At 40.5% G+C, this 22,829-nt stretch overlaps 1 protein-coding gene across 2 annotated transcripts in view; it reads left to right on the top strand.

Moving 5' to 3' along the window:
- The window catches only part of LOC124718828 (protein draper), a 403,131-nt gene that overhangs the window by 355,099 nt on the left and 25,203 nt on the right, over positions 1 to 22,829 (top strand). For both annotated transcript variants that reach the window (XM_047244450.1, XM_047244449.1), the window contains 3 exons: positions 8,744 to 8,851; positions 13,891 to 14,055; positions 18,410 to 18,616. In XM_047244450.1, the coding sequence (XP_047100406.1) occupies positions 8,744 to 8,851; positions 13,891 to 14,055; positions 18,410 to 18,616 (480 nt within the window). The remainder of the gene's footprint in view (positions 1 to 8,743; positions 8,852 to 13,890; positions 14,056 to 18,409; positions 18,617 to 22,829) is intronic.

Raw genomic sequence — 22,829 nt, 5'->3', positions numbered from 1 at the left:
TGAGACTGTTGGTCATCATTGAGACTGAAAGGCTCCTAAAAATGTTGTCAGAGGTATATATCAACGGAATAAGGGCTAGACGGAGGTCACAACTGAAGTACATAGATAAAATTATTAAGGAGGTAGTACACAGTTTGTAGACAGAAATGGAGGAGGTTAGTGCTATGCAGTATTACATAAAAAACAAATCTTCTAGTCTGTACATAAGAGGATTCCTTGTGTCTTGTGGTGGCTGTGTGTCTATTTATCACACAACATTGGACTTTAATAATACAATGGCAGACCTACTCGGGGAAACAATTCTGATGACTGTGTGCCACGGTTACTTTAGCTATTGTATGGATATTTTTTGGTTAGTGTAAACTGAATAGAATTTTAATCATGGACATTGATGTTCATCATCATAGGATTGCTTGCTGATGGTACTTGGTATAGAAACTGGTAGTTATGTAACATATTTTTTTTGTATACATGTATATTTACATCTGTCTATACTCTGAAAGCCACCTTATGGTGTGTGGCACAGGGTACTTTGTGTACCAGTGTCACCAACCCGTTTTCCTGTTCCAGTCACATACGATTTACAAGGAGAAAAATTGCCGATAAGATTCCATGTGGGATCAAATCTCTCTAATTTTGTCTTCGTGGTCCTTCTGTGAGATACTCATAGGAAGAAGCAATGTACTGCTTCACTCTTCTAGGAATTTTCACTCTCATAACTTTGATAGTAGACCACACCATGATGCAGAACGCCTTTTTTGCAGTGTGTCCCACTGGAGTTGGCTGAACGTTTCCTTTATGCCTTCATGCCTTCATGCTGACTAAATGAACCGGTTGAAATGTGCTGCTCATCTCTGGATCTTCTCTGTTCCCTCTATCAGCACCATCTGGTACGGATCCCGTACTGATGAAGGTTCTTCCAATGAATCCATCTGGCATCGGCTTTATTCGCGATTAGTTTTATGTGGTTGTTCCACTTCAGATCACACTTCACGCATATTGCTAGATATTTTACGGAAGTAACGGTGTTCCTGATGATTGCTGTATAACATGTAGTAATACAATAAAGGATCTTTCTGTCTATGTATTGGTGATATGTTAAATTTATTTATGTTGAGGCTTAATTGCACAAAGCATTGATCTTATGTAGTTTTCCTGCATTTTGCTACACTTATCTAGCATCGTGACTTCTTTGTATATCTTGTATCGCCTGTGAAAAGCCTGAGGGTCTTTCAATGTTATCTACTAGGTCATTTAACTATATTTTGAAAAGTAATGGTCCTATAACACTCACCTGGGGCATGCCTAAAGTTACTTTCACATCTGAAAGCTTCTCTCCATTGAGAATGACATGTTGTCTCCTGTTTGATAGAAACTCTTCAGTCCAGTTACTCAGCTGGTCTTATATTCCATATTCTCATATTTTGTTCACTAGGTCGTAGTGTCTTCTGCAAGTTAATGAACACAGTATCTCCCTAATCACTGTCCACCTCTGTATGTTGAAAATATATAGAATGCTTTTTGCCTGGACTGGCAGGGTTTTTTTTGTCATCAGGGCTGTAATGTTGTTGGAGTCTCTCTCTCTCTCTCTCTCTCTCTCTCTCTCTCTCTCTCTCTCTCTCTCTCTCTCTCTCCCCCCCCCCTCCCTCCCCCTCCCTCCCTCTGTCCTATAGGCAGAGGTTTGACATCGATGCAGCAACTTGTGCACACGGTGACTATATGAATCACTGCAATACTAAACTTGGTTGAGTGCAGCGTCCTATGGCAAATGTGATAACACAATTAATTATTATGTCAGAAAAGCTTATACAGTCAACACTACAAGTTGTTTGTAGATATTAATGTCTTGTGTCTGGATACGTCTGGAATAAATTAGTCATTGCTATTTGTTATATCTGGTTGCTTGCTTGTTTATTTCTTATTACAGTCTTAACGGGAGGCCAGGTATATTCTTAAACAGGAAGGAAAGTTTTTACATCTTTACGGTACAGAAAAGATGTGAGCATTTTTGTTGTTCTTGATTCTTTTTGTGTTTCTTGGTCATACGTGCAGGTAGTAAAGGACAGGGGTTGGTTCTGCAAATAGATTATTGTCGCGGTCTCGGTAATATTGGGAAAATTTTGTGGTATGTTAAACTGTGGTCACTTGTTCTCTGGCTGTTATTTGTATTGTATGAATTCCAGCACTGAAATGAATGTTCAGGCTTTGTATGACACTGATTTTATGGAGAGTATATTATTGATGTATTGTTGTTGTTCACAATATCAGATTCCAGTGACACTCGTCCCTGATAAAGGTTGAACACTAAGTAAAGGAACGCATTAGAGAATACTAACAAAGGAAAACAGCACTGGTTGTGGGATGGAAGAAAAGCCACTAGGCAAAATCATACAGTGGAAAGTCAAGGATGGAATAATTACAGTGTTATGAAAAGCATAGGTTGCGCTACTAGCCATTTAGTTGCACGCAGGCATAGCAAAAACAGGGCTATACATTTGAGCCTTTGGTCAAAAGGCCTTCTGAAGAAGGAAAAGAAACACACACACACACACACACACACACACACACACACACACACACACACACACACACACACACACACACACACGGACCACGGTCTGTGAGTGACCACCCAGCCTTAGTGGCTAGAGACAATGGTCATATGTGTGCGAGTTGTACTTGTGTGTGTCTGTGTCCTTTTGAAGGAGACCTTTTGATGAAAAAGTAAGATATATAGCTGTCTTTATGTTGTGCCTGTCGACAACTCAACATCTTCTCCACGTGGCGAGTAGCAATCTATCATTTTCATAATATTGTCGAAATAGTGCTATATACAAAGACAAATTGACACTTGGTGCAGTGGCTGGTTAGAGTGATCGTAAAGGCGTTTTCCATTCACAGTTGCTTCCATCATCCACCATGGTTTCAACTTAGTTTGTCCATATAGTAGTACTAATAAACATATGTAAAAGAACAAGCAGCTATTCTAGGTTTTGAAACTATTAGCTGCACAATCTGCGACATGGCGCCTGAAACCGCGCGGCCACTCTGTGTGGCAGTAATGAATACCACCTGGTGGTCTGACAGGCACATCATGCAGGAAGGAAAGTACGAGCAGAGGGGGGAAAGTAATGCACAATAATTTGACGCCTTTTACCTACTTATAATATGACCTGGTCATAGAAGTATGTTTGGTTCAAGTGTAGACATCTGCAGACTGCCAATTTCACTTCCTCATCTGTCACAAAGCGTTGACCAGCCAGGGATTTCTTGATGAGACCAAACATGAAAGTCTGACAATGCAATGTCCGGACTGTATGGTGCACCTCCCACCCAAACTTGATGATTTTCTCACAAGTGGGAGCAGCAACATGGAGACGAGTATTGTCACGAATAAGTTTGACACCAACAGCATTAATGTTGTGGCATTTGTCACAAAGGGCACAATACAATGTAACCGAAGTTTTAATGTAGGCTGCAGCTTTCACAGTGGTCCTGTGTTCAGCAAAGTCCGCCAGTAACACACCGTGCACATCCCAGAACACTGTTAGAAGCACTTTCCTGGTAGAGTGACTCACTTTGAATTTTTTTGTACTGGGGAATCAGCATGTTTCCACTCTGCAGAGGCCTGCTGGGTTTTGAATGTAGTGGTACACCCACAACTCATCACCAGTGATGATTCCTTTCAGAAAGCCATGCCCTTTTGAGGTGTAATGCGTCAAGTGATTGAAACTTGTCATCATTCACTTGTCCTTGCCAGATTCTTAAGCACCCAGTGAGCAATAACTTTATGAAATTTCAACGTGTCATGAACAATATTGTACACAGTACCAGGATATTTTGAACTGTTGTGATACAGTTTGCAGCTGCATACACGGCCGTTCAAAATTGCTGCCTCAGTGGCTCCAACACTCTGCAGGGTTGCAGTGTTTGCTGGCCACCTGAAGTGTTGTGAATCATTGAGTTTCACGCAATCCTCTTGGAAGAATGTGCACCACCTGCTACAATCCATACAGTCATCTCTGTACGTGCCACACTTGTCCCTGTGAATTTCATTCAGTTTATGCCGTTAGGTCCACAGGTATCAAACTACACTTTGCTGCTCTTCGCAAGCAGACAAAAGTAACACATGTGCCATGTTTGTTTCGTAATTCAGATTTCTGTCACTAAAGCTGCACATAAAAACAAAATACCTTCTGTGGCGCAAACTTCAAACTATACTGCCGTGAAATTTCAGCATTCCAACTGTAATACCATGGGAGAAAAGATTATTGTGCTTTACTTTCTGATCCTGTGTTGTATATAAGCAGAGCAGAGATGAATGTGGAATCATTCTAATGACAGTACTGGCCACAGATGGGGAAACCCACTTCCATAAGAGACTTACAAAAGGCAGATTGTTATGGCCTGGCACCTGGGGCTGAGCACCTAGGAAATGGCAAAGCTGGTCAGCAGTTTCTGTGCTACTGCCATAAGCATCTGTGGAAAATGGTTTAAGGATGCTGAAGTCACAAGTAGGTGCAGCTTCGAGTGCAATGAGCATGGAGGTCACTGAGATTTGAATGTGGGTCAATGAAAATGTCACACTTGATCTGATGGATCGTGTTTCTTGATGAATCATGTTTCTTGTGAAAAGGGTGGATTACTATTCACTGCAAAGATGACACATTGAGTTGCAGACAGGCACAAGGAAAAGACTGTTACACAATGAGCTTTCAGCCAAACTCTTCTTCAGAAAAGAAAACACACAAGTAGGTACACCCTGCGCACAGGTGACCACTATCTCTGGATGCTGTGGCCACAATGCAACTGTCACGTTGAACGAAAGCAACAATACAGAGAGGGGCAGAGAAGGGGATGGGGGTGGGGGGAGAGGAGGAGGAGGAGGAGGAGGAAAGCGCTGTCTGGCAGTGTGTTTAGGGACCAACAGCAGCACGATAAGGCTGCCAGGCGCAGTGTCAAGAGGCTGTGCGGGAGGAAGAGGAACAGGGAGTGGAGAAGGAAAGGATTAGAGAAGTGGAAGAGACCAGTGGGTGCGCTGGTGGACAGCGGCACACAATGAGTGTGAGGGGATGTGGGTTGGAAGGTAGTGATAGGGTAGAAGGGCAGAAACTGTTAGGTGGAGGATGTGGGGACGGTAGGATACCGTAAGTCAAGGCTCGAATGATTTCGGGAGTGGATTGCTGCTTTTGTTCAGTGTGCCAGTTGCATTCTGGCTGCAGCAGCCAGAGATAGCAGTTGTGTGTGTGAGGTGTGCCTGCTTGTGTGGATGTGTGTGTTTTCTTTTCTGAAGGAGGCTTTGGGCAGATGTTTGGTGTGTAACAGTCATTTCCTTGTGCCTGTCTGCAACTTAATGAGTCAGCTTTACGGTGAGTAGCAATTTATCCTTTCCATAATGTTGTTAATAGTCCAACCTGGACATTTCATTGTTTGAATCATATTTATTGTTACACCAAGTTGATGGTTCTGTCTGGATACACATCATCCATAAAGAACTGCATTTTTTACCATCAGCTGTATAAATAAACCTTTATTCTCTACAAGTTTTAGCACAGAGACCATCCTCACTGGAAGAAAGGCAAATGCATTAGATTGAAAAGCTGTTCACGTTTCTATTAGATGTTTCAAAAGCCCTCAATGTGACAATTATTTATGTGCTTATCTATTATGTATCATGACTTTAAATAGCAACAAACTGACCATACAATAACACACGACTGAACGTAAGTGACCTATCGTGAAGACTGATCCCGGACTGTGTGTGGCTTTTACTGTTTTTTGCGAACTGGCCGAGCGCACCATGAGTGAGGGCACTGATTCGGTAACCAAGTACACGAGCTCCGAGCAAAGTGACTCTGGACCTTTCCGTCTGGGCAAGTATTGGTCCGTGTATAGGGAAAGGCTAGCAGAAGCACGGAGGGAAAGTTTCAGAGCCATCTTACTTAGAGCTCACATATTTGGTCATCCCTTGCCACACACGGTGTGCTTGGCTAGCTCGTAAATGCAGCAAAAGCTGCACAACAGTGTGGACCTCATGGGAATATACTAGGATCAGTCTTCGTGATAGGTCCTTTACATTTGGTTGTGTGTTATTGTAACACCAATTTGTCACTATTTAATGTCATAGTACGTAATACATGGGCATTTACAGTCACTGTAACATCGAGAACTTTTGAAACATCAAATAGAAAGGTGAGTTGATTTTCCATCTAATGTAATGGTCTGGGAAGTGAGGATGAATTTGAATTTTGCGCCATTTTCTCTTATGACGGTTGTAATCCGTGGTTTTTACATGTTTATTATCTGCGATCCTTCCCCTTAGTAGCCTGATAGCTTTTGTAGGGTGAGCATTGTTGTTTGAGGTTTATTTTTATTATGGAGCAGATGATAACTAGCAAGATATCGAAGTGCTGAAAAGTTCTTACAAAAACAGTGAAAGCCCCACGACAGTTGTTCGTGAATTGCGTGTGACACTCGGACATAATGCTGCTCCAAAAGAATCATCAATTCAGAAGCTGCTCCAGAAGCTTGAGACCACAGGTTCTGTTCCAAACGTTAAGAAAATAGGGTGACCATGGTTTTTTTTTTTTTTTTTTTAACACAAGAAAACATCACTATAGTGTGTGGAAGTGTGACCGTAAGCGCCAGAAAATTGCTTCGCCAACATCTCGACAATTGAATTTATCACCAAGTTCACTGCATGAAATCCTTTCAAGAGATCTCAAAATGCATGCATACAAGATTCAATGTACACAAGAGTTGAAGCATGCAGGTCGCAGAAAGAGGCATCGATTTGCTCATTGGGTCTTGGCTCAACAAGTGGAGAATGAAAGCTTCACAAAAAGAATAATTTTCTCAGATGAGGCACACTTCCACCTCTGTGGGTATGTCAATAAGAACAACTGCAGAATTAGGGGTAATGAAAACCTGTGAGTGGCTGTGGGAGATGAAATGCATCCACAGCCCATGACTGTGTGGTGTGGTGTGGGTTTTGGGCAAGAAGAGTGATCGGCACATACTTTTTAGAAAATGATGAGGGAGCTGCCATCACCGTAAATGGAACATGCTTTCTGATTGGTTTTTCCCCTCTTATTGATGAAAATGATGGTTTTTTTGGCTTCGACAAGATGGTGTGACATGTGACACATCCCCCGAAGCGATTGCTCTGCTGAGTGAAAAATTTCCTCAAAAAATTCTCTCTTTATGTGGCAACCAGGAATGACGTGGCAGATCATACAATCTTACACCTTGTAGGGATTTGTAAAATCAAAAGTGTACAGAAGCAAACTACAAACACGACACAAATTAAAGGATGAAAGAAACGGGTTATTAACAGCATCCCACCAGATGCTTGTGAACACATCATTGGGAACTTCGGTGAACGCATTGCTCATTGCCATGCGGTGTTGGGTGGTCATATGGAGGATATAATTTTTCATACATAAATGAGAGAAGTTACTTAATGTATTTGGAAAGAAAAAACATTAAATTTTCAATAAATTTTGTATGTTCTATAGCACTTTAATATTCGTCTCTACCTCCCGGACGTCCTCTATTTGCATTTTCATCCAGTGATGACAGTCTGAATGACTGAAACTGGTGGAGAATTAAGGTTTATTGTACAGCTGATGATTAAAAATGCAGGTCTTTATGTTTGTGACAGCTGTAGGAAGTCCCCTCATTAAAATATTAAACACATCATTCATGCTGATCAAAATATGTACACTGCTACAGGTGCACGCTAGTGGGGGTATATTATGTTTGTGGGGTAGTCACCTGGGCTTTCATGGTGCTTATGGTAGTAATTGCAGGCACCACGAAAACTGTGGACTATGTGAACATTATTACAAACCAGGTGCATCCCTTCACACTTGAAGTCTGCCCTGATAGCAATGTCATCTGGCAGCAGGATAACTGTCTGTATCACGAGATCAGAATCATGCTACAGTACTTTGAGGACAATGATAGTGAAATCACGGTGTTGTAACTGAGAAATTTGCCTGATCTGAGCCCAATGGAGCGCACCTGAGTTGGTATTGGGTGTCAGCTTTGTGCCCACAAACCATCCGCTTATAATTAAGAGAACTGTTTGCTTGTGCATTGGCATCTTGTGTAAGGACACCCATATCTATGGGCAAGGAGGTACTGTGCAAAACCCCTGCTCTGTCCAGCCCAGCTCTTGGAGAAAGGAAAAAAATATAGTGTATTCAGGTGTTCTTTCTTTCATGAAAACAATTTAAAAGTCAGTATGGCAAAGGTTTTTAACATGGTCGAATCCAAAAATTTTTTATGGCTACTTAAGGGTGCCATTTGTCTTTCGAAATATTAAAAGTATGCCATACACACTGGTCTAGCTCCCACCCCTCCCCCCTCCCACCCCCACCCTCTCCCTACAAACTATCGCATTGGTGCCCTTGACGTGATGGTACTTTATAGCTCCAGAAACCACTGAAGATGAATATCATCGATGCCACACACAGTTGCTACTGTATTGCATTCCAGAGGTAAACAAACACCCTATTAAGCAGGTGGTCATAATGTTTTGGTTCATGAGAGTGTGTGTCTGTCAGCAATACTAAATATTTTACCTCTTTAAGGTAATTACTTGACAGTTACTGTCTCATAGTTTTACAGTTTTCACTAGTGAATTTTCCTTTTAATACACTTTCTATCTTGCATAGCTCTATTTAGAGCACCCAGTGAAGCTTTTAAATTACTTATTTGAGCACTCTTTTTAATACAGGGTGGGAGGGCACGCAGTGCGACCGCCCCTGCAATCAGGAGCACTACGGCAAGAACTGCTCCCAACAGTGCCACTGTCTGAACAGTGCCGCCTGCAACCCGCAGAATGGTGAGTTGATGGTGAATTTGTAAATGTAATGAGGTAAGACAATCACTGCTCAGTTGTTAAGTTGGCGTACAAGATGTGCTCAAAAATTATGGTGAATGAACCTTTTAGCAGCTGCTACTGATGCTCCATGATTTGATTAATTTGTCTGATCATCTTATCTGATGAGACAGACAGCACTGAATTAGAACACAGTCTGACTTATTAATCAGCATCCAGAGACACTAGAGTGAGGAGGTGTTTACCACGTGTGTTGCATGTTGTGGATTACAAACAATACCTGAACATTAAGTTGTGTTCCAAGCTGCAGAGAAGTTCCAAAGAAAATCGTTAAATGTTGAAATTGGGGTATGGCGATAATAATGCTGAAGACAGTTTTCAAGTGGTGTGAGCAATTTAAAAATGGACTTGGTAGAAGATGAGCAAAGGTCAGCACATCCATTAACCTCAAAAGCAGGAGCAGATGTGAAAAAGTGGCAAAAATTGTTCACTGAAGCAGACAAATATCTGAGAGAACTTTACAAGGGCATGCTCCAACATTTCCAGTACAAGTACGAAGAAAGATACCAGAGAAATTTTCCTTCTAGTGTTGCAGCTATGCACTTCACTGTTGTTTTTGAATTGGTACTACTAACTCTATTGGTTACACACTTTGCAGACATTATCTACATGTATGAGGGCTGTTCAAATAGTATCAGACTTTTACTTATATGAATAAGATCAGTCTTTATTATGATACTGTTGTCTGAGGCTGATGATCTTCAAAGTAGCCCCCTTCAGATTCTACACACTTCTCACAATGCTGGAAGCATTGCTGGGAAGAGTCCTTTGAAAGGTGTGCAGCTGCCCCGTCAAATTCTGCATAATGCCTTCCCTGTTATGAAATCTGGTCCGTTTCAGTGTCTTTTCCAGTTTATGGAAACACCACAAGTCACTCAGTGCTAGATAAGGAAAAAGGGAGGCTGACAAACCATAGCTGTGTTGTGTTTCGCCAAAAAACTCTGAATTATTGAGAATGATGAGTGAGTGCTTCACTGTGGTGAAGGTGCCCACTGCCATAAAGTCTGGCCATTTGCATCTCACCATTTTATGAAGGTGATGCAGGACCCCTGGTAGTACACCTTATTGACATAAGCACCATCTGGGCTATCCTCTTGATGGACCATGCCACTGGAGTTAGAAAAAGGTGGTCAGAACTGCCTTGTTTTTTGGGTCTCGGGTATGATGGATGCTTCCATTGCAGTGACTCCATCTTCATTTCTGTATTGTACCCATAAACCAAGGACTCACCACCAGTGATCACTGTGTTATGAAAGTTGGGATAACTGTTCACAGTTTCCAGTGTCTCTAAATGAAGTTGTTTGAGCTCAGTTGTTAGCAACTTTGGCACAAATTTTGCTGAGATTCTCCCGAGATGTAAATGTTATGTTAAAATGAAATGAAGGGATCCAATACTAATTACAACCTCGTTTGAAAGTTCTCTGATTGTAATTCATCTATCATGCATCATGAGCATTCTTACATGATCAATAACAACCTCATTTGTGGATGTTGAGAGCCTGCCTGAAGGTGCTTCACTCTTCACTGATATGCAGTCATCATTGAAATGGTTCTACTTTCTTTTATCCACGTGGCACGCATTCCTTTGTCCTGAAACATTGGTTGAATCTTGTGGATTGTTTCAACATGAGGATTGCCAAGCTTAAAACAAAATTTGATGCAATAACATTGTTCCTCTTTTTCTGTCATTTTGCACCAACACAAAATCTGATAACTACCACTTACTTTTCAACAGCTAGCCAGTGAGTGTCATTTCCTCAAGCATGAAAAACATCAGGGGTGTGCACTACATATGCCTACAGACATAGAGAGCATACTGTCCTCATACCATTGTTTGTTTCAACAATAAAAACTATGGTTTGATATTTTTTGGACATCCCTCATTTCACTCAGTATACCTGCAAAGTTATACCATTGTATGACACACAGTTTAGGAGATATGACATTGTAAATATTGAGATGTGTGATAAACTAGCTTTATCTTAAAATGCAGTGCAAATTAGCCAGACTGTACTCATCCAGTGTTTCATAATGAGAGCAGTTAGGGACTTCATACAAATAGGCTTTCAAACAATTCCTAAACTTCGTCTCTCTTAGATGCTTAAAGCGAATATTTAACACTGTAACTTATTTCTAGTCGGGTGTTTGAAGCTGTTTTATACATGAGAGTTTGATTCTTTAAAGAACTGGAGGTTTACTGGTACCTTCACAACAAACTTTCTAACACATTAATTTATAGATGTTAACAAATTCTTCTTTTCAGAAAAGCTTTAGTCCCATGCTATAGCCCATCTGCATTTTATATTCTTTCTACTTTGTCCATCGTCAGTTGTTTTCTGACCAAACAACAAAGCTAATCTACTACTTTTATCATCCAGTTTTGTGCATCCACAAAGTCTTTCCGCTGCAGCATGTCTTGTGAGTTTTGCATTGCAGGGCACATAGGGTTGACAGCACATTCAGATCTTACCTGCATGTATTCTGTGGACCTGCAGTGGTAGGGTGGGGTAGTAGTGTTGCGTGTGTGTTGCAGCTGTTAGTTGTGTTATTGTCTCGTGTAAGGTGAGTGGAGTGACAATGCTTACTATTGCAGAGACAGCATTTTTAATGGAAGTGGTTTTTTGTGCAGGAGGAAGTGATACGGAACATGTGAGGCTGCAATTCAGATTGAGTTTTCGTGCTTCAACATATCCACATTCTGACACTGTATGTGATTTAATTCACAAATTCCAGTTTGTTCAGTCCACGACGTACCACAAATTGGCAGGACCACACTTTTAACAAAATAGAAGGTTGAGGACATTTCAGACATCATGCTGTGGAGTCCAATAAGGACCATGCAAAACAAATAGCACATTGTGAATGGTTTCAGCGATTGGTTAACTGGGATGGATTTGGTGTTTAGATCTAAACTTTCTCGCTGATGAGGCCTGGTTTCACCTATATCGCCACATTAATTCCCAAAATTCACGAATTAGGTCATCAGAAAATTCACATGACTTAAAAGAAACACCATTGCATGCATAGAAAATCAGAATGTGGGTTGCCATAATGCGAGTGTGAATTACGGGGCTGATCTTTTTCGATAATATGCTTATTTCCAATGTCTATTGTTCCCAGATAATTTATCCATTAAAATGAAATCTGTCATTCATTTTTCCAACAAGAGAATGCTACTGCTGATACTGCACTCTAGTCCCTATGACTTTCAGATGAAATCTTTGGAGACAGAGTACTTTCAAAGGGCTTTGGTCCTTACACTCACCGGATCTGTCTCCACTCAACTATTTCCTTTGAGGTGTGACTAAAAGTTTGTGTATCAAAATAACCAAAAGGATGTAGATGATCTGAAGACAGTGATAATGGATTATCTGCATTTGAGTTACACATGAAACATTGGTATTGGTGTTTGCATATAAATGTTAACATGTTGAACTATGGCTTCAAGAAAGTGAAAAACATTGATGAGTACAGTGTATTTAATTGTGATTAATATAATAAATTAATTTTTTTTTCACGCGATCAGGCCCAGAGGACCGCGCGCCACCACAGTTAGAGCTCTCCATGCGTCTCTGTCTTCTGCTATCTGTCTCCAGTTTTCCGTGACTCCCAGCTGCAACAGGTCTTCCCTCACTCCATCGATCCACCTCTTTCTAGGCCTTCTCACTGGTCTGCTGCCTGACGGGATCCAGTCCATTGTGATTTTGGGCCATCTTGTTGCCCCCATTCTAACAACATGTCCAGCCCATTGCAGTCTTTTGCTTCTCATCACTCCCAAGATGTTAGGCTCCTTGTACAGCTCTTCTAATTCAGTGTTATGGCGTCTTCTCCATTCTCCAGTAGTCTGATCTCTGACTGGTCCAAATATTTTCCTGAGGACTTTCCTTTCAAATGTTAGCAGTCGCTTAAGGTCTTGTTTTCGAGTGCTCCAGGTTTGAGAATCATAAAGTGCTACTGGCATTATTAATGTCTTATATGATCGTAGCTTTAGTTGTTGCGAGACACTTCTACATTTTAATATAGGGTCTAGAGAGTGACAGTATCTGTTTCCCGCCTGCAGTCGTGCTTTTATCTCTGCTTCAGTTGATGTTACTTCTGTAAAATATGATCCGAGGTATTTTAACTCTTTCACATGTTTATACCTGGTGTTGTTCACGATTAAATCTTGAGAGTTCTGGATCTTTCTTCCTATGGTCATATACTCTGTCTTTTCAGAGCTAATTTGTAGACCGATCCCAGCTGCCAATAACTCCAAGGTCTGGATACTTCTCTTCAGATCTTCTTGTGTGCATGCTAATAGTGCAATGTCGTCTGCATAGGCCAGATATGTAATGTGTTCATTACTAATTTGAATGCCCTCGATGTTTTCACTGTTGAAATCCCGCATTACCTTCTCAAGTGCCAGGTTGAAGAGGACAGGTGATAGCCCATCTCCTTGGCGTAATCCTGTCAATTAATTTAATTGTTTTAATTGTAATGATGTTGAATTCCATCCCCCAACATAACCCAGCCCTTAGCTTATGCAGTGACACGAATGTGCTGCCAACGTTCCACCCCCAGCAATGCAAGATACAGGGAGTTCGCTGATTTGGAGAGACTTTGCAGATGCATTCTATAATTCTCTCAGTATTACCTGATTTAATTGGACTACATTTAATGTTCATCTTGTAAGATATTTTGAGGGCAATGTCCATTCTGTTAAACTGCTCCTACAAGTCTGTTGCTGTCTCTCACAGCATATTTTTTTCCTAACATTAGAAGTTTTATTTCTTTTCCATGAATTTGCTTTATGGTATATACTAACAATTTTTACTTTGATATGATTTATTTAAAAAATAAAGCCACTGCTTATGCAGGAAAGTGACTTCCTCCAAGAAATTCATGTCAGCTGTGGGCCTCTGCATGCAAAAGATTATCGATATAAAAAGTGCACTTGTGTCTGCAGGAAGGAGAGTAGTTAACTTGAGACAACTGGTGTGCAGGAACATGCACATGCCGCCCCGGTTATGTCGGGGAAGTATGCGAGCGACGCTGCGACTCGGGTTGGTTCGGCCACGGCTGCACGCAGATCTGCCAGTGCCACGATGACAACAGCATCGGCTGTGACCCGGAGACGGGCCGCTGCATCTGCAAGCCCGAGTGGAAGGGTGAGTCCGAACCTCTGTGTGTCCAGTGTAGTTGCTTAGCTCTGCTGGCACAGTTGTAGAGTATGTCTGCATCTTATGAAATCTCTTTTTCCTTGAAGATGGGGAAATAGTGCAGTAGTACGTGACTTGACAAAACGTCATTGACCACAACTACTGAATATTTCTGTCTATCCTGAGCTGAAAGGATGCTGGCTTAGCCTTCTTGACAAGCTAAAGCACAGACAGTTGAAGACACAGATTCCATCATGCTGGACATGGGACACCTGTTACGGGGGCTTAGAGATGGGGGGGGGGGGGTCATTGATAGACCATTCTATTAGTCATTATATAGTAATTTCTAATTGGTAGAAATTATATTGTAAATTGTTTTTGTAAATGTCTGTTTAGGTACTTTGAGGCATTTTTTTTTTTCATATTTTTGATGAGGTCAATTATGTAAACATATTTTTTCCTGTAATGCTGTTGTGAAGTACTTATTAAGAGATACAATCTCTTAAAAGTGTAACACAGTGAGTCAAATACTGAAAGTAGAAACTATGTCTATATCTCGAGGAAGCATAACTCACAGCATGCAAATTACCCAGATTATATTTTCTAGTATTTGAGAATGAGGGCATTTACTAACTTCCAGTAAGCCTTGTACACAGTTTCAAAACTTTTGCTCACTGACACACCACCCACTCCCATGACCCTTAAAAAATAATGAGAGAAAACAAAACTTCATTATTGGGCACAACATTTTAATTTACTAGTAATTCTGTTTGCAACTTTTTTTTGGACCAGTATCAACAAATCCCGACAAACAGTTCAGAATGTATGATGTCATAAACGTTGCCGTGCTTGATAAATTAGGTTTTATTAAAATGGAGCACAAATTACCCAGAGTATTCTCTTCCATCATTTGATAATGAGAGCACTTATACCTGACTTGGAACAACAAAGCGATGGACACTGGAAGACAGTTGAGTGTGTTAAGGTGCGATGTTATTTGTTAGCAGGTGTGTTCGCACGCCACATGGCTGTATGTGCAATAGCTGTGCAGTTGCGTACTGACTACCTTCTCATGATGCATTTTAACGTGCAGTGTTGAGTTCGGTTTGCAGGATCGTAGTAGCCTTGTCACTTAATGAATGCATTCCTGTGATTCTATTTTACTATTATTTATGTATCTCAACAACTGCAACAGGAAGCAGACTGTTTTTTTACAATAATCAGAAAAATATACATTTAATTGATGTTTTCAATATGAAAGGGGTGGTGAAATAGAACTGAAATGTTCATTTAAATACAATAACTCACAAACGTAAAATAGTATAAAATACTTGCATACTTACGAATACTGTAGTGTGCATGCAGTACATAATACTTGTGCAGGGGAGCATTCCTTAATAAGAAGATGATATTTATTGAGGAAATGCAGTATACACCATTCAGTTAAAAATATGAAACACAAACATATAAAATAAAAACAAATTATGGCAAAGGACAAATGCTACATAGTTCAAAGTCACTTTCTTCATCAGTATGACCATTGTGTGTGTTCTAATCTGTGCAAGAATTGCTGATTACACCATTTCTGTGTGGTGTAAAACATTACTTCTCTTCTCTGTTGTTGTTTGTGCCACTGCTTCCTCTAACAGTTTCTGAATCTCTGTCTCAGTGAAGTTTTTGTTATTTGTTGCCAAATAATGGTAATGTCCTCTCAAAACATTTTTATGGCTTTGAAGTGGTAGTGGTATGGTGGAAGCCTGAGAATGTGTGGCCATGTTGTTTAGCCACTTCATTCGCAACAAACTGTTTGGAACTGTAGCTTATTTGTTTTCACTGTATCCATCTGATGGAAATCATCCTGAACTTTCACAATGTAGCATTTCAGCCACTCAACAACGTTGCCATCGTCAGAGCTTTATCTTCAGTAATTGAATGGTAAGCAGCATTAGCCATTACAGTGACAGACAGCTGGTCTAAGTTTTCCAGTAGTTTGTTGTGAACCATTTAAGAAAACTATCATGGTTTATCTCCTCGTGATAGACTTTTGTTTTCCTCGATTTGTAAATGAGCCGTCAGATAGGTATGAAACCAGATGAAATTTCGGCATGCCAACATAGTAATTCCTTTGCCCCTCCCTGGAAGAACAGCAGAACGTCTGCATGTACTATTGTCTGTCCAGTCTTTTCTGGTGGAATGATGGCATATATCTACATGTGATTGAGCCATACAATATCTTTGAACGACACTTTAACAGTGTTTATTAAAAATTGAAAATGCCACACTCCAACATCACCAAAAACAGAGGACTCTGACGAACATTAATAAAGAAGTCTTGCTGCCACTGAATAATTCTGCCTTGGGAAGAGTAATGCATATTTTTTTTTTATAGTTGGTTATTCTGTTCTATGACAATATTTGTGTACGTTGCAACGAATAGCATCTTGTTGGAATGAGCCCAAGTTTCTTAATTGTTGTTCTATTCTTCTCCTTTTACCTGGTGTCCACAGTTTGGATGAGCTAGGCTCTTTCCCTTCTGCACAGTATTTATCTTTATAAATTTTGATCTTCAAAGTGTCTTTAGTTCTTTTGACAATCTTCATTAGAGACAATATAATCACACTTCTCCTTCTCAAAATATTCACATACCAATATTCACGTGTCTGGTCATGGAAAACACAAGAAGATTGCTGAACTTTCTGTTTAGCAGGCATACTTTACTGTACCCTTCTGCTGCAGGCTTCAAACATTCTATGGCACAAAATAATCTTGCAACAAAGGGAAACAAAGTACACAATGAAAAGGATCACAGCTGTTTAGGCTACTGGCTTCAAATGTCTGCAACTGGTTATAGTAGCTGTAGCATAGAGAATTAACAACACTGAATGGAACAGAAGGTGCGATCAATTGCATTCTCTGATTAACTGTTCCTATGGTAGCAGCTCTGTAAACAGCTTCATGTCAGTCACTTTGTTGTTCTCACCCAGGTATAGTGACTTCCAATAAACTGTACACATAATTTCAAACATTTTCTTGCTGAAATGTTTTAATGCTTAATACCAAGTATTTAACACATTAATTCATTTTTAAAATAATCAGATATTTGAACATGTTTTATTCAGTGGAGTTTGATTCTTCAGAGAATTGGGGGTGGCAGGGTTACTGTGATTTTGGTAAAGGGAAACAACAGAGACAGACCTGATAGAGTAACTACCAGTAAACTCCAGATTGCTTAAAGAACTGAACTTGAATGCACAAAACAGCTTCAAACGTCACATTAATTTACAAATGAGTTAAATATTTGACACTTAGCATGTAAAATCTTTATTGTTCAAGACACTCTGTTTTAAGCAAAAACTAGTTTTTCCTGCATCTTGTGTTTATGATGCTTTACCTCCTGAACTGTGTGTCATGCAGTGATATAATTTTGCAGGTAAATTTAGTATATATGTGGATACTGTGCATAAACTGTGATGTGGGATAGAGTTGACAGTAAAGAAGTATAAATTAAAAGTCTTGTCTGATGTTGAAGTTTTAGTGTATGAAAAGAGAAAGTGTGGCTCTGGCAAGTGATAAACTTTTTCCTTTCACCATATCGTCGTGGGGGAGAGGGTGATTGTCAAGGATAAAAAGTTTCATAAAGTTTTGAAATTATGTGTAAAATTGTTGAAAGTCCCTGAGTGCTCTCATTCTCAAATACTGGATCAATAAAGTCTGGATTTTACCTTGCCGTCAGTTACGCACAATTTTTGTCATTAATACTTGTCTTATTCTGTCAAACTTTCAGTGCAGGATTATGTCTCTTAATGAGTAGATTATGACAGAATTCAAATTTTTAAATTCGGTCAATAATCATCCAAAATATTCCATTCCCCCCTCTCACCCCTCCCTTCCCCCCACAAGCCATTAGATATGCACCCTGCAAGTGGGTCTTGGGTCTTGGTTCTGGGATGGTTGATTGGTAATATAGATAAGTAATATGAATGATTTGGAAAAGAGACAGACAGCTTTAATCATTTTTATCTTTCATTTGAATGGGTCTGCTCCGTTACACCAGAACCAACTTTTATTACATGAAAATTTAGGTTATGACTGACAAAGGGTCTTTCTTGTGAAGAAATTTATTGGATATAGAGTGCGTCCGTAACACTGACACAAAGAGAGAGAGAGAGAGAGAGAGAGAGAGAGAGAGAGAGAGAGAGAGAGAGAGAGAGAGAGAGTGTGAGAGTGAGTGTGAGAGTGTGTGTGTGTGTGTGTGTGTGTGTGTGTGTGTGTGTGTGTGTGTGTGCATGTGCATGCATTTGTATGTTTGTTGTACCTACAGAACTGCCGTAACATTGGCCTGGTGTTGTCTTCCCTGGAACAGGTGTGAGTTGCGAGACCCGATGTGAGGAAGGCAGCTACGGGGAAAACTGCTCGGAGACTTGCATCTGCCAGAACAACAGCTCGTGCGACCCGCAGACCGGGGAGTGCGTGTGTGCTGCTGGCTGGGAGGGCCCCGACTGCACACAGCCGTGCAAGCTCGGCTTCTACGGGCTGGGCTGCAAGCAGAGATGCCCTGAGGTCATATACGGTGCGTCCAGAACCAGCTATACACATTCCTACTCCTTTACTGCTTTTCACGAAAACAAAAGCTGCGTACAGAAAATGAAAAGTGTGATGGCTAATTGTTACAGATGAAGTGGCAGCTACAGTTAATACTAGCAGTTGTTGTTGTTGTTGTGGTCTTCAGTCCTGAGACTGGTTTGATGCAGCTCTCCATGCTACTCTATCCTGTGCAAGCTTTTTCATCTCCCAGTACCTACTGCAACCTACATCCTTCTGAATCTGCTTAGTGTATTCATCTCTTGGTCTCCCTCTACGATTTTTACCCTCCACGCTGCCCTCCAATACTAAATTGGTGATCCCTTGATGCCTCAGAACATGTCCTACCAACCGATCCCTTCTTCTGGTCAAGTTGTGCCACAAACTTCTCTTCTCCCCAATCCTATTCAATACTTCCTCATTAGTTATGTGATCTACCCATCTAATCTTCAGCATTCTTCTGTAGCACCACATTTCGAAAGCTTCTATTCTCTTCTTGTCCAAACTATTTATCGTCCATGTTTCACTTCCATACATGGCTACACTCCATACGAATACTTTCAGAAATGACTTCCTGACACTTAAATCAATACTGGATGTTAACAAATTTCTCTTCTTCAGAAACGCTTTCCTTGCCATTGCCAGCCTACATTTTATGTCCTCTCTACTTCGACCATCATCAGTTATTTTGCTCCCCAAATAGCAGTACCAATACATTTTAAATAAGCTGCGTATTCGAAACAACCTTGGTAATGTGTGGGCAGGCATTTTGTTGTTTAGAATATACTACAGGAGTTTCACTGGGAATCCCTTACACTTCCTTGATGCAGTCCCTATCTCTGTGATTTCCATATTTATTGGAGCCTTGAAGAAAGACACTTGTGGCTGTCCATTTCCTTTCGATAGAGAGGAGTGTGTTTGAATACAATTGTGGTTCCATAGGCAACAGCAAACATTTTTCCATTAAGGCATTGACCATCTTGTCTCAGTGTGATTAATGTATTAACAGTTATGACAGTTACTTTTGAGATACTGATCAGCTTATTTACTTACTTCCTTTTCTTCTGTCTCATTTTCATTTGGCTGCCCCCCTGTATCGATTTGCAGTGATTGCAAAGATACGCCTAATCTATGGGGGTAATTTGAAAAGTTCTTGGAATGGAACAGAAAGAAATGACTTACCTCAGTGAAACTTTCTTATTTTTCAGTGAAGTCTCAGTGTACACTAATGCACCTGGTACAGTGATGTTCCAGTGGCTAGATCCCCTCTTGAAAATGAGATTCATCCAGGCCTGCAAAATACCCATCAGCTAAGACTGTCGGTTCTATGTTTGAAGAGAATATCTGTCCACCAAAAACAGATTGATCTTTGAGTAGAGATAGAAGCCTGATGGAGCCAAATCAGGTGGCAGAGCCAGGTTTGACAGCAATTCGTATCTTATTTCATATATTTTTGCCATAGCAATGACACTTGCATGTTGGTGCACATTGTATTGACGGGAGGTGACGTTCTTGCTTACGAAACCTGGCCTTTTTTCATGTATCTGATGCTGTATTGGTATGTGGAGTTAGTGTAGTATTGTCCTGTAGTAGTTTGACCAATGGGAAGATAATTTATCAGCAGAATCCTTTTTGCATATCAGAAAACTGATGCCATGATCTTTCTGGCCGACTTTACTGCTTTAGTTTTCTTTGTTGGTATTGAATCAATATGTTTCCACTGTTTCGACTGTTGTTCTGTCTCTAGGATATAGTAGTTGACCCAAGTTTCCTCTGTGGTCACAAACTGGCACAAAAAGTCCTGTTGGTTGCTATAAAAACAGTTCAAATGTTGTTTGGACATTTCCATTCTGATGGATTTCCGATCCTACATAAAGAGTTGTGGCACCCATCTATCAGATAATTTGCTCATATCCAATTCCAATGTTAAAATGTGATATGCTAATTCAGGTGACATCTCTGCAGCATCAGCAGTTTCTCCACTTTCAAGTGGCAATCCTCCATGACCATTTTATGCACTTTTGCAATAATTTCTGCGCTAGAGGCACATGTTGGTCAATCACTACACGCATCGTCATCTAAGCTGTCCCGACCAAATTTAAACTCTGTTGTCAACTTGGAAACTTGAAGGAAATTGGCATGAATTTCCTTTGCTTTCATATGTTACTTTATGAGGTACTTAATGACTTTTCACATCTTGATTTTTTAAATGATATTATTATTATTATTATTATTATTTAAAATTTCCCATCTTATCAATCATTACATGGAAACAACAGCAAAGAGAAGTCCCATCACAGATCTCTACCCAGAGCTCTGATGTGTCAGGTGTTCACTCATAAAGGATAACCTATTATTGCATGGGAACGCCTTCATGTTTTGGTGGTGATTCTTCAAACATTTGAAACTGTCCATGTAACTGTAGCTTGCAGAGTGGCATTTAACAAGTCATTCTTCCCGTGCTCTGTATCTTAATATATAGTACAATGGGAAGTACCCTCTGCCATGCACTTCACAGTAACTTGCCGAATATGAATGTAGATGGAGATGTGAAAGTAGATGTACACGGTGCAAGAAGCTGCCTAACAAAGAACAGTCAAACACAGCACTGGTAGAGTCACCTCGAAGCAGGCAATCACAGCTCAAGTTTCAGAACATGGGGTGACGCTTACAATGTGAAACACAAACCAGTTTAATATCACCACCTGGTGAGGAAGTGTGCTAGCAGCAGGGTGAACCACAGTGGTGCAAGTTAATTGCACTGGTAAGACTTGGTGGGAGTTTTCCATCATTGCTGGGTAGTGTCAGTCAGTAGAAAGGTGTCAGCAGAAGCACACACTTACATTACATATACGTTCCATCTAATGTAGGAAGACAGTGCTGCATTTGTCTGATGTCACTTTTTCTATATTTCCATGTAATGTGACAGACCCCCAGATGTATGAAGCCCAAGGCTAGCTTTTAAACTGCATAGAAGGTTCTTCATTTTTAGCAGGTGGTTGAAATACTCTCCATGGCAAAAAAAAAAAAAAAATAATCCACAAAGGAATTGTCCAAATGGGACAGAAATTGGTAGATATGGTGTACATGTGCAGACAAACTAATGATTACAATTGCAGAAAAAAATGGATGATTTATTCAAGAGAAAAAGCCTCACAAGTTAAGCAAGTCAATAATGTGTTGATCTATCTTTGGCCTTTAGACAAGCTGTCATTCAGTTTGGGATTGATTGATAGGTTTGTTGGATGTGTCCTCCTGAGACATACTGTGCCAAATTCCATCCAGTTGGAGGGTCCTGCCCATAATGCTCCAGATGTGCTGAATTGGGGAGAGATCCAGGGATTTTGATGGCCATGGTATGGTTTGGCAAGCACAAAGGCAAATAATAGAAACTCTCACCGTGTGTGGGCGGGCATTATCTTGCTGAAATGTAACTCCAGGATGGCTTGCCATGAAGGACAACAAAACAGGGCTCAGAATATCATTGACATCCCACTGTGCTGTAAGGATGCCGCTCGTGACAACCAAAGGGGTACTGCTATGAAATGAAATGGCACCCCAGATAATACCTGCTGGTTGTCAAGCTGTGTGGTGGGCAACAATCAGGTTGTTATTCCAACGCTGTCTGGGGCATGTCCAGAGAGGTCTTCATTAGTCATTAGGACTGTGTTCAAAGCAGGGCTCTCTGAAGACAATTCTACTGCAGTCAATGGGACTTCAGGCTGACGATGCATCTGGAGATGCCCTATACAACGATGGGACACCAACCTGACTGTCACCCATAGTATTGCTGTAACAACCAGGAGTGATACTCCTATCAATCAATACTAATCTGAATAACTGCTTGCATAATGGTCAGAGGTGGACCAACGTGTTATTGACTTGCTCAATTTTTTGAAGATATTTCTGTTGAATAAATCATCCAATTTTTCTGAAATTATAATCATTTGTTTGTCTGTACATGTACATTTCTACTGATTTACATACCACTTGGCTAATTCCTTTATGGTGCATCTTTTTTGTCTTTAATGAATATGAGCTCGATCGGCTGATTCTTGTCGTAGCTGCACCAATGTATGGCAGAACATGATCTTTTGTTCTCTTTCATTCTGTTCTCCTCCTTTGCTCCTGTTACTGCATCTCTGTGCTCCCAGCACCTTCTCAATTTCCTTAACCATACTAGAGAAAGCTTTCATAGCTTG

The sequence above is a fragment of the Schistocerca piceifrons genome, chromosome 10, assembly GCF_021461385.2.
Source record: "Schistocerca piceifrons isolate TAMUIC-IGC-003096 chromosome 10, iqSchPice1.1, whole genome shotgun sequence".
In the NCBI taxonomy this organism is placed as follows: Eukaryota; Metazoa; Arthropoda; class Insecta; order Orthoptera; family Acrididae; genus Schistocerca; species Schistocerca piceifrons.
Note: the sequence above shows the minus strand (reverse complement) of the source record. Positions and strands in the feature narration are given on the sequence as shown.